The sequence below is a fragment of the Falco cherrug genome, chromosome 2, assembly GCF_023634085.1.
Source record: "Falco cherrug isolate bFalChe1 chromosome 2, bFalChe1.pri, whole genome shotgun sequence".
NCBI lineage: Eukaryota > Metazoa > Chordata > Aves > Falconiformes > Falconidae > Falco > Falco cherrug.
The window spans coordinates 101,018,636-101,032,391 of NC_073698.1; the positions used below are offsets into that span (position 1 = coordinate 101,018,636).

The window sequence follows — 13,756 nt, forward strand, 5'->3', positions numbered from 1 at the left end:
GCACTGGAGCTGCATGATCCCTGTTGCTTTGTACTTATTTCCCCAAATCAAGGGCATTCCCTTGTCCTGTGCTAGAATCCTACCCATGCTGTGTCTTCAGACCCTTTTTTTCCTTTCAGTGCAGATAAATGCATTCTTCATGCTTCCTCCCCCTTCCCCCACTCTTCCCCCCCCTCAGTCCTCAATAAGCACAGGCGTGAAAAGGGATTTTGTTCCAGTTAAAGAAGAGTCATACTGCAGAGAGTCAAAGGAAAAGCAAAGTTTGAGAAAGTAGCAGAATGTCTAAATATAGTGCCTGAATGCACTTCCCCTGCTCATGTGTACTAGCATGCAAAGTATTGCAAAGCTGAAGCAGTAAACTGTAAATCCCTAAAGAAGTGATCTTCTCCCATCCTGCATGGTCCCTGCTTTGTTTTAGGTGCTGAGTAGTTAACAACCAAACCCAGCAACTTGATCATAAAGCTGTGCTGATGTGGAGCTATAAAACTTAACTTTCCAGTTTTAATTACAAGCTTCTGCTGCAGTAACAATGCTGCTGTTTGCCCATCTGATGCAGTCCTGTGCTGATTTGGGGTGGATCCTGTAAATATTCCCATTCTGTCATTCATCCTGCACAGAGTCCTGTTGATTTTGGCTCTCTGGCTCATGCTGGGTTACCAGCTCTTACTTCGTTAGAGAAGGGTTACTGTGCCTGGTAGTACTTGAATGTTTGCTAAGTACATTTTGAAGCTGGCTTATTATGAAATCAGCCAGAAGCGGATCCCTTCTTCTGATTTCTCAGCCTTAGCAGAGGTGGAGAAGTGTTCATTTCCCCCACTTTACAGGTGAGGAAAATGAGCACAAAAGAATATCAAATTTGTCCAGCTCCACCAAGTAGGTCAATGACAGACCCCTAAGCAAAACTAGTCTCTATCTCTCAGAATGGCGTCCTGTCACCAGCTTGTCCATCACCCCCCACCTCCTTCTCTTTTAATAAGCTGTTACTCTCCTTTTCTGTGTTTTGAGATGAATGTTTTACTTTTCAGTTTGATTTCCATGCCAGATGTTAGATACACTGTTCTCCCCTTAGTGTGTGCTGCAGACAGCACAGAGGCGCATTCATGTTTTAAAGGAGAGTTGCTCTTTGTTCCTCAGGTGTTTGGTGAAGGAGTTGATTCAGTAAAGAAATCTCTCGAAGGAATCTTTGATGATACGGTCCCAGATGGCAAGGTAAAACACCAGCTTTCCAGCTGCCTCCTTCCCCCCATTTACAGCCAGCCTAAGTGCAGCGTTGACTCTGAGATGAGAGAGGGGACACGGAGTCCCCAGGAGAGGAGAGAACCCTCTGAGTGCTGTAGGGCTTGTAGCTGCTCCGGGAGGGTTTGAGCTGGTTGCTCATGGTCAAAAGGGCTCGCTGAGCGTGGCACCCTAAACGCAGCTGGAGGTAGCAGACCCAGAGGGGTGTTAGCACTGCATGCCAGGGAAGTACTTGCCCACAGGAGGACCATGGCTGGTTCTGGAAGATGGTTCCTTGTGGCAGCCATATGGGGTTTTCATAATTCAGGATTGGCACAACTGTGAGGCGCAGGACTTTCTCTGTTTTGTTCTCATGCGCTTCTGTGAGCTTCTCCGTTTGCAGCCACAATTACAACTACTTTCTTTCCCCAGAGAAAGTCAGCTATAAAACAGCATTAAGACAGTGCTAAGAGGCACATTCTTCATGTAGTGAATACAGGTTTAGCTGCGTGAGCCCACTTGCAGCGAATAGGGATTCTGCAACTCTATCACTTCCTGGGGATTTATAGCTTAGAAAGCAGCTCAGATGTATAAAAGGCAGTAAATTCAGAATAAATGCTAAGATTTGCTATTTTGCCATTTCTAGGTATAGGAACTGTAGCATTTACAACAGTTTTATTGGCCTTGGATTGGTTTACTCAGAAACACAGTACATTTAATTTTTAATTTTAAATCTCTTTTTATCACTATTATTTTTTGTTGCGTTCCTAGCATTCCCAATAGCCATAGGGTAAAACCCCAGGAAAAGCACACTGCACCAGTGTAGCTGTGTGGGTGGCATAAGAAGGCACACTTTGTACTGCTCAGGTAAAACTGCAAAGTTTCCTGTCCAGACAAGCCTTCAGTCTAGGCTTGTGAATAAAATGTCTTCTCTGTAAGCAGGCTTTTTGATACAGCATGTAATGTTCCTTACACTTGTTACTGATGAAGAGGGAGATTGTATTTTTCTGGTAGCGTCATAACAGATTTTGTCTGTTTAGAGGGAAAAAGAAGTGGCACTGAGCAGTGTCCATCAGCACAATCCTGACTGTGATATTTGGGTTCACGAGTATTTTACACCATCTTGGTTCTGCCTGCCGAACAACCAGCCTGCTCTGACAGTCATCCGTCCTGGGGACACCACACGGGATGTGCTGGAAATGATTTGCAAGGTAAGGGCTGCCCTGAAGTGGGGTGAAGTATCTACAACCATGATCCTTTTCAGGTGAACCTCATCGTAACTTTCTCGTATGCCAGTGCTCACAGTGCACTGTATTGTGAGATCAGTTGTATGTTAGATGGAGAACATGAACGATACTGAAATTTTCACGCTAGCACCACACAAGAAATATTCATGCAGCTAGAGCTAAATTTGGCATGTGCGTAGGGAGAGGAAGGCAGGCTAGTTTTTGTCTTTTCCACTCTGTCCACCGTGCGTGAGCCTCTGCGGTGCCTTCACACCCCAGTGCTGCCTCCTCTTACGTACCCACTCCACTGGAGACCAAGCTGTGTGCAGGACCCTTCCCCTTCTCCCCGTCTGCACCCCCCCAGCCTCCTTCCCCTCACTGAATGCCCCATAGCATGGTAGTGCAGTCACCCTGTCCTCACCCAGCCACGCTGGTTTCCCCACCTCTGCCAAGCCCCCCCGTGGCCCGTTCCCTCCTCCGCCAGGCAGGCGGGGTGATCTCACCCTTTCCCAGGTGCCAGGCTGTCCTGTTTCCAGGTGCTGTTCCTCCTTCCTTCCCCCTGCCGCTTCCTCCCCTCTGGCTGGCGTAGGGGAGGAAGGCACTGAGAAAACGACAGCACCAGGAGTAGGAGAAGGTTCCTGTGTTTGCTGTCTGCATTGCGGAGTCAGACTCACCTCGTGTAGGTGGCAGGAGGGAAGAGAGAGGAAAGCTTTTATCTGCATTTGTGGGGGGTGGAAGAAAAACCACCTGGATTTCTTTGCAAAATGAAGTATCGGAGACATTTGGCCGTTAAAAAGAGTTACATCTCAGCAAAGAAGTTGAAAGCTTTGACAAATTAAATACAAGCTTTCAGTTCTGGCAGCTGCATAATGTATGTTTTCTGCTAACTGGCTGACTGCAAGCTAGACCCAACTCATGTCACGTGCAGTTCTGAAAAGTGAGTCCTCTTCTGTACAACAACAACAGCAAAAGAAAAGAAAACATTTATTAGTTAAGCGCGTAACTTTGGGAACTTTTAGAACATGCTGCATGTGCTTCCAAAGAGAGCGAAGGTGAGGGAACAGCGTTTGTTTCCAATAATTATACAGTGTGCTCGTCTCTCTGCCAGGTGCACTATTAAGAGTGCTGCAGCTTGTGAAAGCGCTTCATTGTGTTCAGGAAAAGATGACATTTTTGGAGAGAGACATAATAGGGAAGCTGGATGACACATTATTAGTAATGATTTATTTTTAGGATTTATATTTTCCTTTGAGTAAGAGTGATTAACTCACTGGGCCAGATCCTTAGCTGGAACAGATTGGTGTAGCTCCACCAGTTTCAGTAGGTGCCTGCTGAGAATCTGGTCTCCCGCTGTGTATTTAATTGTTGTGGGTGGTGGTATATAAGGATAGGGGAGGTGGGTGAGTGTTTGTTTTTTTGAAGAGCTATTGTCTGTTTCTTTCCTTTCTGTAAGTGTTCGGTCTGGAAAACACTGATGGATGCCTTCTTTGCTGTAGCATTTAATAATCAATCTCTTTCTTCTGTCTCTTACATTCAGCTCATTTTTTCCCCTTTAATATCTGATCCACATCATTTCACATCATCTGCCATCTGAGAACCAGTCAAGTTCTGGTATAGTAAACATTTCAAGATCTACATTTCATATAAACCTCTTCATGTTTGTGGTTAAATCTGTCTGTGCTATTAAACTGAGCTTGAGTATTCTGTTGGAGAACATTAAGTGCACTCAAGTCATTGTAGAAAATGTGTTCTTATACTCACATTGCTGCTTGTTATTATACAGCAAGTTAGGTTTTGGAGGCTGCTTTGTGACACTTTTATGATCAAATTTGGTAGGAGAATAGTTAAAGCATATTTTAAAGTGGTTTCTTGAAGATTTCACCTAAGGTTTAACTAATGACATCACTTGGAAGGCAGGAAAAGTCAATGTATATGCATGGATAATACTGATCAGTGTAAATGTGTGTATACTTACTACTAACATTTGCATAATGGTATGTCTTAAAATTGAGTAGAAACACACACACTGTATGTGGATTTAGGCAGTCAGTATGGAGAGAATAACACCAAAAATCAAGCCTAGAAGACTACGTGGCATTTAGTCTTTTGACTGAATGGATAAAAAGTGAGAAGTGAAAAAGGTTGTGCTTTCTCACAACCTGCATTTTTCAGAGAGACCTGCATGAGGAGCAAGAAGCAGATTCCCCCTAGGTCTCCGGATCTGTGCTCAAAGTCTCTGAGAAGTTACTTAAGCTTGATGCTCTGCAGGCGTACTTTGATTTTGAGCTGGTGTTTTCTGGCTGAAAAGGTTTGGGCCACACAAGCGCGAAGCTCGGGTGGTATGGTGAGGTGGCTCGCCTGTTTCCATGATGCTGTCAGTTCAGCATGAATGAAGGTCTCCCCCACCAAGCTGAAAGAACATGGGTGTCCCTTGCTTTAACTAGAAGGGAGCTGAAATGGATGACTAGTTCTGGTTGTGTGCCGACCCGCTACACTGCTCGGAGCCTGTTGAGTTGGATCGCACCCCAGGCTGTAAATTCTTCTTCAAGAGCACTTTGGTTAAGTTGTCAGGTTATGCTTTAAATTGGGTTAGCTACTTAATTTAGTCCAGTCATAGCCAGAGTTATTAGGAGAGAAATAAATAAACCGAGAAGCTTATTTGGACTGCTAAAAGGTATTTTGGGTGGTCTTGAAAGGTTATATTATATTATTAAATACCATTAAAGCTGCCCTGTTTCTGCTCCTGCCTTCCCGTGTATGGACGCAGCTAGATCAGCCACAAAAGAAGCGGGTTAACGGTATGGCTTTTAGGGCAGATTGGCTGTGTCCGCTATAAGAGGACCTTTTCCTTTCATTTCAGTAGAAAATCATGCTGCTATTTGAAACAGTTTAACTAGCGTAAATTTTTGAGGTAGACAAAGCATTGCTGCAGCTACGCAGATGTTAATTAACTACATGGTGTGGCTCATGCGCTGCACCTTCACAGCTTTAATGGTGATGACTCTCGTTGCATGACTTGGATGGGACTGCAATGTAGTGGATGAATGGCACACACCCTGGCTGGTGTTTCGTGGAAGAAATTAGCGGCGTAAAAAATGTGTGAGTTTTATCTGGTGACCTCTTCAGACAATGCTGTTCTCTGGCATAGTTCAGGGCTTCAGTGCAGCGTCAGTCATCTTGCATTTGGCTCCCTCCTGCTCTCTAAAATGGACAGCACGCACAATTTTCTCATAAGCAGATCTCCCTGCAAAGACAGGTGTGAAAATGGAGGCGTCAGCTATCACCTCCACGCCTGATGCAGTGCCCGTATCAAAGCAGGCAGAAGCCCTGTCATTGACCGCTGGGATGATAGATCAAGCTGCCAAAGGTTGCTCTTTTAAGATGCTATCAGGGTGCAGGTTGCAGAACAGGTTGCAAGCAGGTCTGAGCGCACCTTGCCCCTGCCCCAGGGCGGGCAGTGGATCTGAACTGGTGGTGCTGGGGTGCCCCTGGCCCCACGGGGAGCCTGGGGTGGCTGAGCATGGGCTCCCTGCCCCACCAGTGCAGGTGAGGCAGCTCCGGGTCTGCTCCCAGTGGCTGGAGGCCCCAGACTACATAAATTCATGTCCCTCTGCAACAGGCTGTGATTTCTGCTGGCCTGGGGCAGGCTGGAAAGCATCCCTTTGGGTCTCCACTGCAAGGGGAGGACATTCAGAGTTGCTGTGGGAAGCGACACGAATACCCAGCTGCAGACAGGGGCTTTCTCCCAACCCTGGGCTTTACTCGATGGTGTGTGGCTTGTCAGCATATGTCTGGCTGACCGGCGTGGTCCGGCCCCGCATGAAATGCAGCATGTGTATGACAGCTTTGGCACAGGAGACCACAGGACGATACAGCGTGGTGGCAGGTGGAGGCTGCCAGGCTGTCTAGCTTCTTTTTCTGCTAGTGTGGTTTTTTCCACATAGAATTTTTTCCCCACTGGCTTTGCTGTAAATGGCTCAAGTGTTTCATGGACTTGCAGAGAGATTTATCATAGACGGCTCACTCTGGACATGGGGTATGCAGTCTGTAGGTTCATGTCTCTGTATGTTCTTGTTTAATTGGTGTGTGAGGTGCTCTTCAGTTTGTGTATAGGGATAGCAAACTAATATGACTGGAAACTAATCTAGAACTCCTCTGTGTCATTTCTGAACCATTAAAGCCAATTCTTCCCTTTAATTTCTGGCATGTTTGTACGTGTGTGTGTGTAAGAGAAAAAACTAGTGAAAAAGGTCAGTAAACAATGAGGAAAGTGTGCAAAATGCTTATTAAAAATAAGGAAAGGGGAGAGGGTAGGGGTCTCCTACATTCAGCTGTTTTTATGTTGGCCTCTGATAGATTTCAGATTCTTTATTTCATTAACTAGGTATTTGTCCAGATTACAGAGCTTATTCCATTTCAGATATTTGATTCCTGAATTTGGTCTTTGAATTGGACATATTTGAATGTAGCAGTACGTAGAGTAAGCAATAGATCTATTTTATTATTCTTATTGGTCGCTCTTTTTTATTCATGGGCTAATCTAGACTTTGAAAACATTCACTGTTATCTGAGTATTTGCTGAAGGGTTTGCTAGGTCAGTGTGTGATCTTTTTACGGGTCACTCGGTGTACATTACCGTGATCAGTCAGCTGAGTCCCGCTGTATCATCATCTCGGCTTGAACTGGAGAAGCAAGGCATTGAAAAACATAATAAATAGGCAATAATTACGTTCTTCCATGAATTTTCAGATGAGCCATTGTTTTTAGCACAACCTAGAAAACTTTGGTAATTTGCTCGTATAAAATAGAAAAGCCAAGTATAAAAAGATATAATGGGATTTCAAAAGTGATAGTGAGGAGAATTTACCTCCTATATTTGTGAATCGCTTTGGGGTTTTTCATTAGCCTTAGTCAACAGTTTACGAACTTTGAAAGTAACTTCTGAATGACATCCTTTGTGTTTGTCATAATTCTAATGCGTTTTGATTACACACTGCATTAACCTCTGCTTAAATCAAGCTTATTAGTCGTGCTGAGAAAAGGTCGTTAACATCTCCCAGACCAAATGCTGTATCGTCAGCTAATTATAACTAATTCATTAAAATGGTGTGACCTGTTTCCACTGGGATGTAATCCAGTATGCAACTCATGGCTTCCTTTAGCCTTATAAAGCCAGTGTATCCAGAGCTGGTTTTGAACTTAGAGGACATAAAGATTTTTTTTATATTAACTTTGCTTGGTATTTACCACATCGTAATTATCCATTAAAATACGAAGATTCTGAAACACCCAAAACAAACAGAAAAAACTGTCCTGTTACATTTTTCTCTGTTAGCACAACATTTATTTTCCTCCTTGCATTTTTAAATGCCCTTTGTATGCAAAGGTATGCTCTGAGTCTTCTGCTGTAAAAGTGTTTGCTTATTTCTGCAATAGCATGGGAGGGAGCAGAACTGCCAGATAAGCAGAACCAGAGGCTGCTTAGAGTACTAGTGCTGCCCTTGACATCCTGGTCAGTGGTTAAATGAATGCTTACTCCTGGGGAAGAGGAGGAGGTTCAGGTTAGGAGATCATGGGCCTCTTGTGAAAGACGGTGCTGGGGCATTTTTCTTCCTATGAGTCTCAGGCCTTTCTCTAAGTACAGATGATGTGAGCCATTGCTTTTCTCTTGTAAAGCTTCTGCTCCATTTCTTGCAGACACACCAGTTGGATCACTCTGCTCACTACCTGCGTCTTAAATTCCTGATTGAAAACCAGATCCAGTTTTATGTACCAAAGCCAGAAGAGGATATCTATGAACTGGTAATGCTACCTACTGAGCAAAATTAAATGGCACTTGGTAGGACACTTAATTAGTGTTTATCTGACATTCGTAATATGTAGAGCTGTGCTTTTTAACTTGCAATTATAGTGCTTTGCAGACCATAGCAAATTGGCCTACAGTAATCTCTCCAAACATTTAATTTTGAGGAAAGAGTTGATATTTATCTCATGTTTGTGCATGCGTCTGTGTGGAAGAGAGAGAGGAGGAACAGGCACAGGTAATGTGTGAACGTCACTCTAACATACATTTAAGCTTACTTCCCAAGGTTGCCTTTTTCTGTTGTTCATATTGTCCTTGGTGGTTTTAAAGACATAGTGTTGAGGCCTGAGTATTTCTTGTTCAGATCGCTTTGCCCGATTTTTAAAGAGAGGGGAAATGCACAGGTAGTTGGCTTTTTTGGTTTGTTGTTTGTTTAATTTGTTTTTGTTTTCCCTAAATGGGAAGGTAAATGCTGAGGTTAAAAAGCTCTGGAGTTACGTGTGAGAATATACTTTCCTAATTGCTTCAGTTGGATGTTTTCATATCATTAATCTCAAAAGCAACTTCAAAGGAATATTGAAATGAGAGATTAAAAAAAAGACCAAACGGAATTAGTGTCATGCTTTAACTCTATGATTTTACACATGCAGACTGTAAAGCTTTTTAAAGTCCTTTTCATTGGTGGCTGCTTTATTTATAAGAAGTAAAACTTTGCCAGTTAGGGATGCTTTTGTTCATTTAGTAAAGAAGTTCCAGGATTTGCTGTTTAACACTGTCAAAAACAACAACAACAACAAAAAGTGAGAAAGTGGGATACTAGGACTGGGAAGCGAAACATCGTTGGGAAAAATTAAAACTCAGAGGAGACAGATTTTAGCTTTCATTGCCTGGAAGGACTTTGGTGACTTTTCTTATGTTGAGAAGATGTAGGATTGACATAGTCATCAATTATTGTTTACTCTGAAAAAATGAAATTAAACGAAAACTCTACAGTCGGTGGGACTGTGCACATGTTGAAAGTTTATAATATGGATAGGTGTGGCAGGCTTTTATATAATGTAACATTAAACCAACAGACATTTGTGTGTTTGCTGGTGTGTGTGCACGCTTGTTTCATGAGAAAATTTTAGTTACTTCATGTAAGTGTTTAATTAAATGATTCTGGTGTAATATGATACAACAAATGCCTCTATTTTTGTAGTCTCCTGAATAGCTGTTTATAATATTGTCTAATGTTGATGTTACCTCACTAGAGCTGTCTTCCATCTACTAAAATGCTTTGGCAGACATACATTGCTGCAGAAAAGTGATTTCTTAGGATGATAGTCCTTTTTCTTGCAGACTCTCTAAGATATATTGAAGTAAGAAATGGAGATTAAATATCCATATTCCATTTATCTCCAGAACATTAATGGTGATGCTTTGTGTACTGACACAGTCTTTAAAAAATCACAAGCTCCATTTATTATGTGTTTAAAATGTTACTGAGGGCTCAGGGGAGAGCATTTAACATTAGCTGCTGTACCAGGCAGTTAGACTTTTAAGCACCTTTTATTGCAAACAAAGCATTGGAGTGTTTTGGCTGAAGCTTGATGTGCCAGACTTTTTACTTTGGGTAGGATGCACTTTTAGATGGAAGCAGGAGACCAGGGGCCTCCCCAGAAGTCTGGCAGGTAGGCTGAAGCTGGAGTGAAGGTGCTGGAACTACTAGAAGACGTAGCTCTGGGAAAGTATGCTGGGACAAGACCAAAAGTGGTAGAGGAGAAAAAGGCAAGGAAGATATAATCTTGAAGGGAAAAAACCAACCAAAACCAGCCAACCAGCCAACCAAAACCAATAATAACAACCCAAAGCTGCTATGAAAAACACTACGAGGGATTGGAGCGACTCAAAGGAGCAATGCTGCTGCTGCTGTCAGGAAGAAATCCTGGCCCCGGTACCTAGCATCCTGCCCTGGGATGCTCCAAGTATTGCTATCAAACCTCTCCATGCAGAGCCCTGGGCCTGTTTCTGGGTCTGGAGGGGGTTTCCCCCCCGAGGCTGTGGTGCCTGCAAGGCTGACACCTTCATGGCATGAGCCACCATAGCCCAGGTATGCTGCCTGCCTTTGGGTGTCGGGACAGCAGGTCCACAGGGCAAGGAAATGCAAGCAGCACCTCGGGGCTGGCTCTCTGGTTTGGGCAGCTCAGCTGCAACCTGTGCATCTGAGTTACTTGTCTCCCATTTGATAGAGGTTCTTGCTTGAAAACAGCACTTTGGGATGCAGGCAGCAAGTGTCTGCCATATCCCTGTGAGAGCTTGTCAGCCATCCTCTGTGGTTTTGGTCCTGCATACTCAGTTGAGATGGCTGCAGGGATCAGACGTAAATTTTGTTCTGAAAATACTGTTATTTTCACTTTTTTTCTTTCTCCTCTTTTTAAAACCCTTGCTGAAGTCTAGCTGTGTTTTTTGTAAATGTCTTTTGACTCTTTTTCTGGTTCTGAACAATATATTCCTATATTTGAAAAATGCATTTAAAAATATTACTAGCATGGCATCCTCATTTCATTTTACATTCTGTTTTACTATAAACAACCATTTAAATGGGTATATAACTGTTCTGTAATACCTAATATTTGCAGTTAAGCAGATGTGTAAGTGCTGATATAAGCAGGAGATAAAATGATACTTTTATTAAAGATGCCCTTTACTAATTAGTTACTATTTTAAAGAAATGGTTTAAATACTTCAGTTGAAACACTGCTGTCACTTAGTTTCAAAATGCTAATTATTATGAATTGCTTTTTTACACACTTATACCAGCATGTAAACAGAACCAATATTTACCTGTGAGCTCTCATTCACCTGTGGTTATGACTTTTTCTAAAGAGGGAAGGATAGTTTATTACTTAAGTGCTACCTGTGCTATGGAAAAAACAGCTTCAAACCTGTGCTGAGCCAGAGGTTTCCAGTGTGTCAAGGCTGCCTTACAAGGAATAAGTCAGGGCAGACTCCCAAAGATGTCAGCTCCGAGCCTCTAAATGTCTGACTTGGACTGGGGAAGCGGGATTTCCCTGCCTCAGGTAGGATGACAGGCCCCACTACCATCTCCTTTGTTCGGCACTCAGGGCAGGACCTGGATGCAATAGTGAGCCACACAAGACGGGAAAACTTCAGTGATTTGAAAGCTCAAAATGTGTGAGCTGTGGTGGAGGGGTGTAGCCCTGCTGAGGAGTTGCTTTGCTCCTGAAAGGCAGGGTGAATTGCACCTGAGTGCGTGGGCTTCTGGGTTATTACCTAGGTGTGAATTTGTGCCGGTCTCCCAGGAAGGATGTTAGTGACCATTTCAAAGACTTGGGGGCTTTTGTTGGAACAAATAAACATGAAAGTGTTAAAGGTGAAATTTCATGCTAAGAAAGAGCTGCATATCAAATCCCATCGTCTTCTAACAATTCAGAAATTTATTTAAGAAACAGGATCCCTCCTTGTGATTTTAATACTCTCAAATAATTGAATTCTTGCAATGTCTTAATCAAAATAATATAGAAACTTTAAATGATGACTACCCGTAAAATATGAAAACAAGAATAGAAGCTTTGTTTCTTGTCTACTCAGAATGGTATTGATCAAGTGAAATACATATATCCTTGCTTTTCTGATGGTGGTAGTAAAACAGTGCTTCCTCCTCTTTAACTGTGTTCTAATGGTAAAACTTAGTGACACTACTAATACATCTAACCCATGTGGAGAAAAACTGATAATGACCACAGTCCATTTCTTCTGCTTGTAATTAAAAAAAAAATGTTCAAAATTAGTACAATTGATGTCTCCTCCCACAGTAATGTATTTTTGTGATTTTTTTTCTGTTCAGCTGTACAAAGAAATAGAAATCTGTCAGAAAATTACACAGCACATTCAAATAGAGAAGTCTGATGCATCCTCTGATATTTATGGTGAGTTTCTCCTTGTTTGTTTTTATTTTTCTACCAAGTCAATTCTAGTGTGGGAAGGTTCTTGCTTGCTCTTCACTGATATACCTGAAAGGCCTGTTGGACACACAAAGAAAAGCACATGTGATTCCTGTGTCATCCACAGAAAGCTGAAGCACTGAAGCAGGACAGTTTTATTTGTAGTGCACTGAACACTTTTTCCTGGTGTTCAAGCTGTAGGCTGTGTAGCTCTTTGATGAGAGCTACAGGGTCAGGAAGGACGAATGTTTTCTTGTCTTGCAGTTTCTCAGAACACCACCTACAGAGGTTGTGCAGCTGAGCGCCAGTGAAAGACAGCATCCTTTGCCAGGTGTCATCTCTTACATGAATGCCTGCGTCATGGCGTTCACAAGGGCCCTGCAGTGGGGCTTAGGAGAGGGCTGCCACTGTGGCTTGCCACTGCTAGCACGCTAGAAGGCTTTCTCCCTTCTCACTCCTTCCACCAAGCATGATTGCAGGGATGCAGCCAGGAGCATCGCCTGTGGGTGGGAGGCATCTCAAGCTCTGCAGCTGGGCAGCTGTCCCAAGAGGGGCTGGGGGAGCCTGGCCCCAGTGCACACCCATCCCTTGAGAATGCCGCATGGACTCCTGGAGCCAGAATATGACATGTCCTACAGACCTGTGCATAAAACATGAAGCAGGGGAAGTCGTCCTTGTGTATTTCTGCAAAATCCCTAATCTTTGCATGGGGGTGGTCATATTTCTTAGCTTTCAAGTATTTCAAGTTACAGACCTGCAGCCTGGTAAGTTTGCCCTTTGGTCTGGCAATTACAGTTCTGTAGTGTATTTTAAAGTTATTTGTGCAACCTACCCTGTGGGAAGGCAATCTGCATCTTTGTACTGTTTATCTAAATATTCTGTTTTAATGACTAGCATAATTCTGAATCCCCAAACTGCTTATTATACAGCTGCAGGCCATTTGAATATTGAGCTCTGCTACAAAGCAGTGGTACTGACTGCAGTTTGAATATTGAAGGCCTAAGAAAGAAATATTAACCAGCACAGTGATGCCCCTAGGTTCAATAATTATACTGTGTTTGAAAGCATGCAAGAGTTAGAGTTATCATAGCATTTCCTGTTTATTTCGTTTTCTCTTTTTTTAAGTGATAGATGGGAAAGACCGTGAAATGCACTGTCATGTCCTGTGAAATGAGATCAGGCACAGGATGCATCTGTTCACTAGCTCTGGCCCTGCAGGGAGTGAATGCTAAATGCACCCCCAAAAAGCTGACTTTGGTCTCATTGAAAGAAAATGTCAAAACTTACCCTGACACTGAATGGGAGCAGAATTTCTGTAGTCTCTATTTGTCTCATAGAAACAGTCCTATGTGTTCATGCAGTGACAAGTGTGGGCTGAAATACGTGTGTGCGGGGGAGCAGAGGTGAAGTGTTGATCCTGGCTGAGCGCTGGGGAAGGCTAGGGTTCCTTCTGAGATTCTTTCCCATCCTGTATGTTAGGTACAGTTGAGTTTGTAGTTCTTTTAGTCTCTTTACAGAATTAGCAGTGCCGATACGTGCTTTTACAATCCATATCGTATTGTATG

At 43.1% G+C, this 13,756-nt stretch overlaps 1 protein-coding gene across 11 annotated transcripts in view; it reads left to right on the top strand.

Moving 5' to 3' along the window:
• Positions 1-13,756, top strand: part of TIAM1 (TIAM Rac1 associated GEF 1) — a 195,190-nt gene that overhangs the window by 139,429 nt on the left and 42,005 nt on the right. For all 11 annotated transcript variants that reach the window (XR_008730828.1, XM_055701604.1, XM_055701603.1 and 8 more), the window contains 4 exons: positions 1,135-1,209; positions 2,256-2,426; positions 8,139-8,243; positions 12,095-12,176. Coding sequence is in view for 10 of the 11 variants with exons in the window: in XM_055701604.1 (XP_055557579.1) it covers positions 1,135-1,209; positions 2,256-2,426; positions 8,139-8,243; positions 12,095-12,176 (433 nt within the window). In the remaining variant the exon portion in view is untranslated. The remainder of the gene's footprint in view (positions 1-1,134; positions 1,210-2,255; positions 2,427-8,138; positions 8,244-12,094; positions 12,177-13,756) is intronic.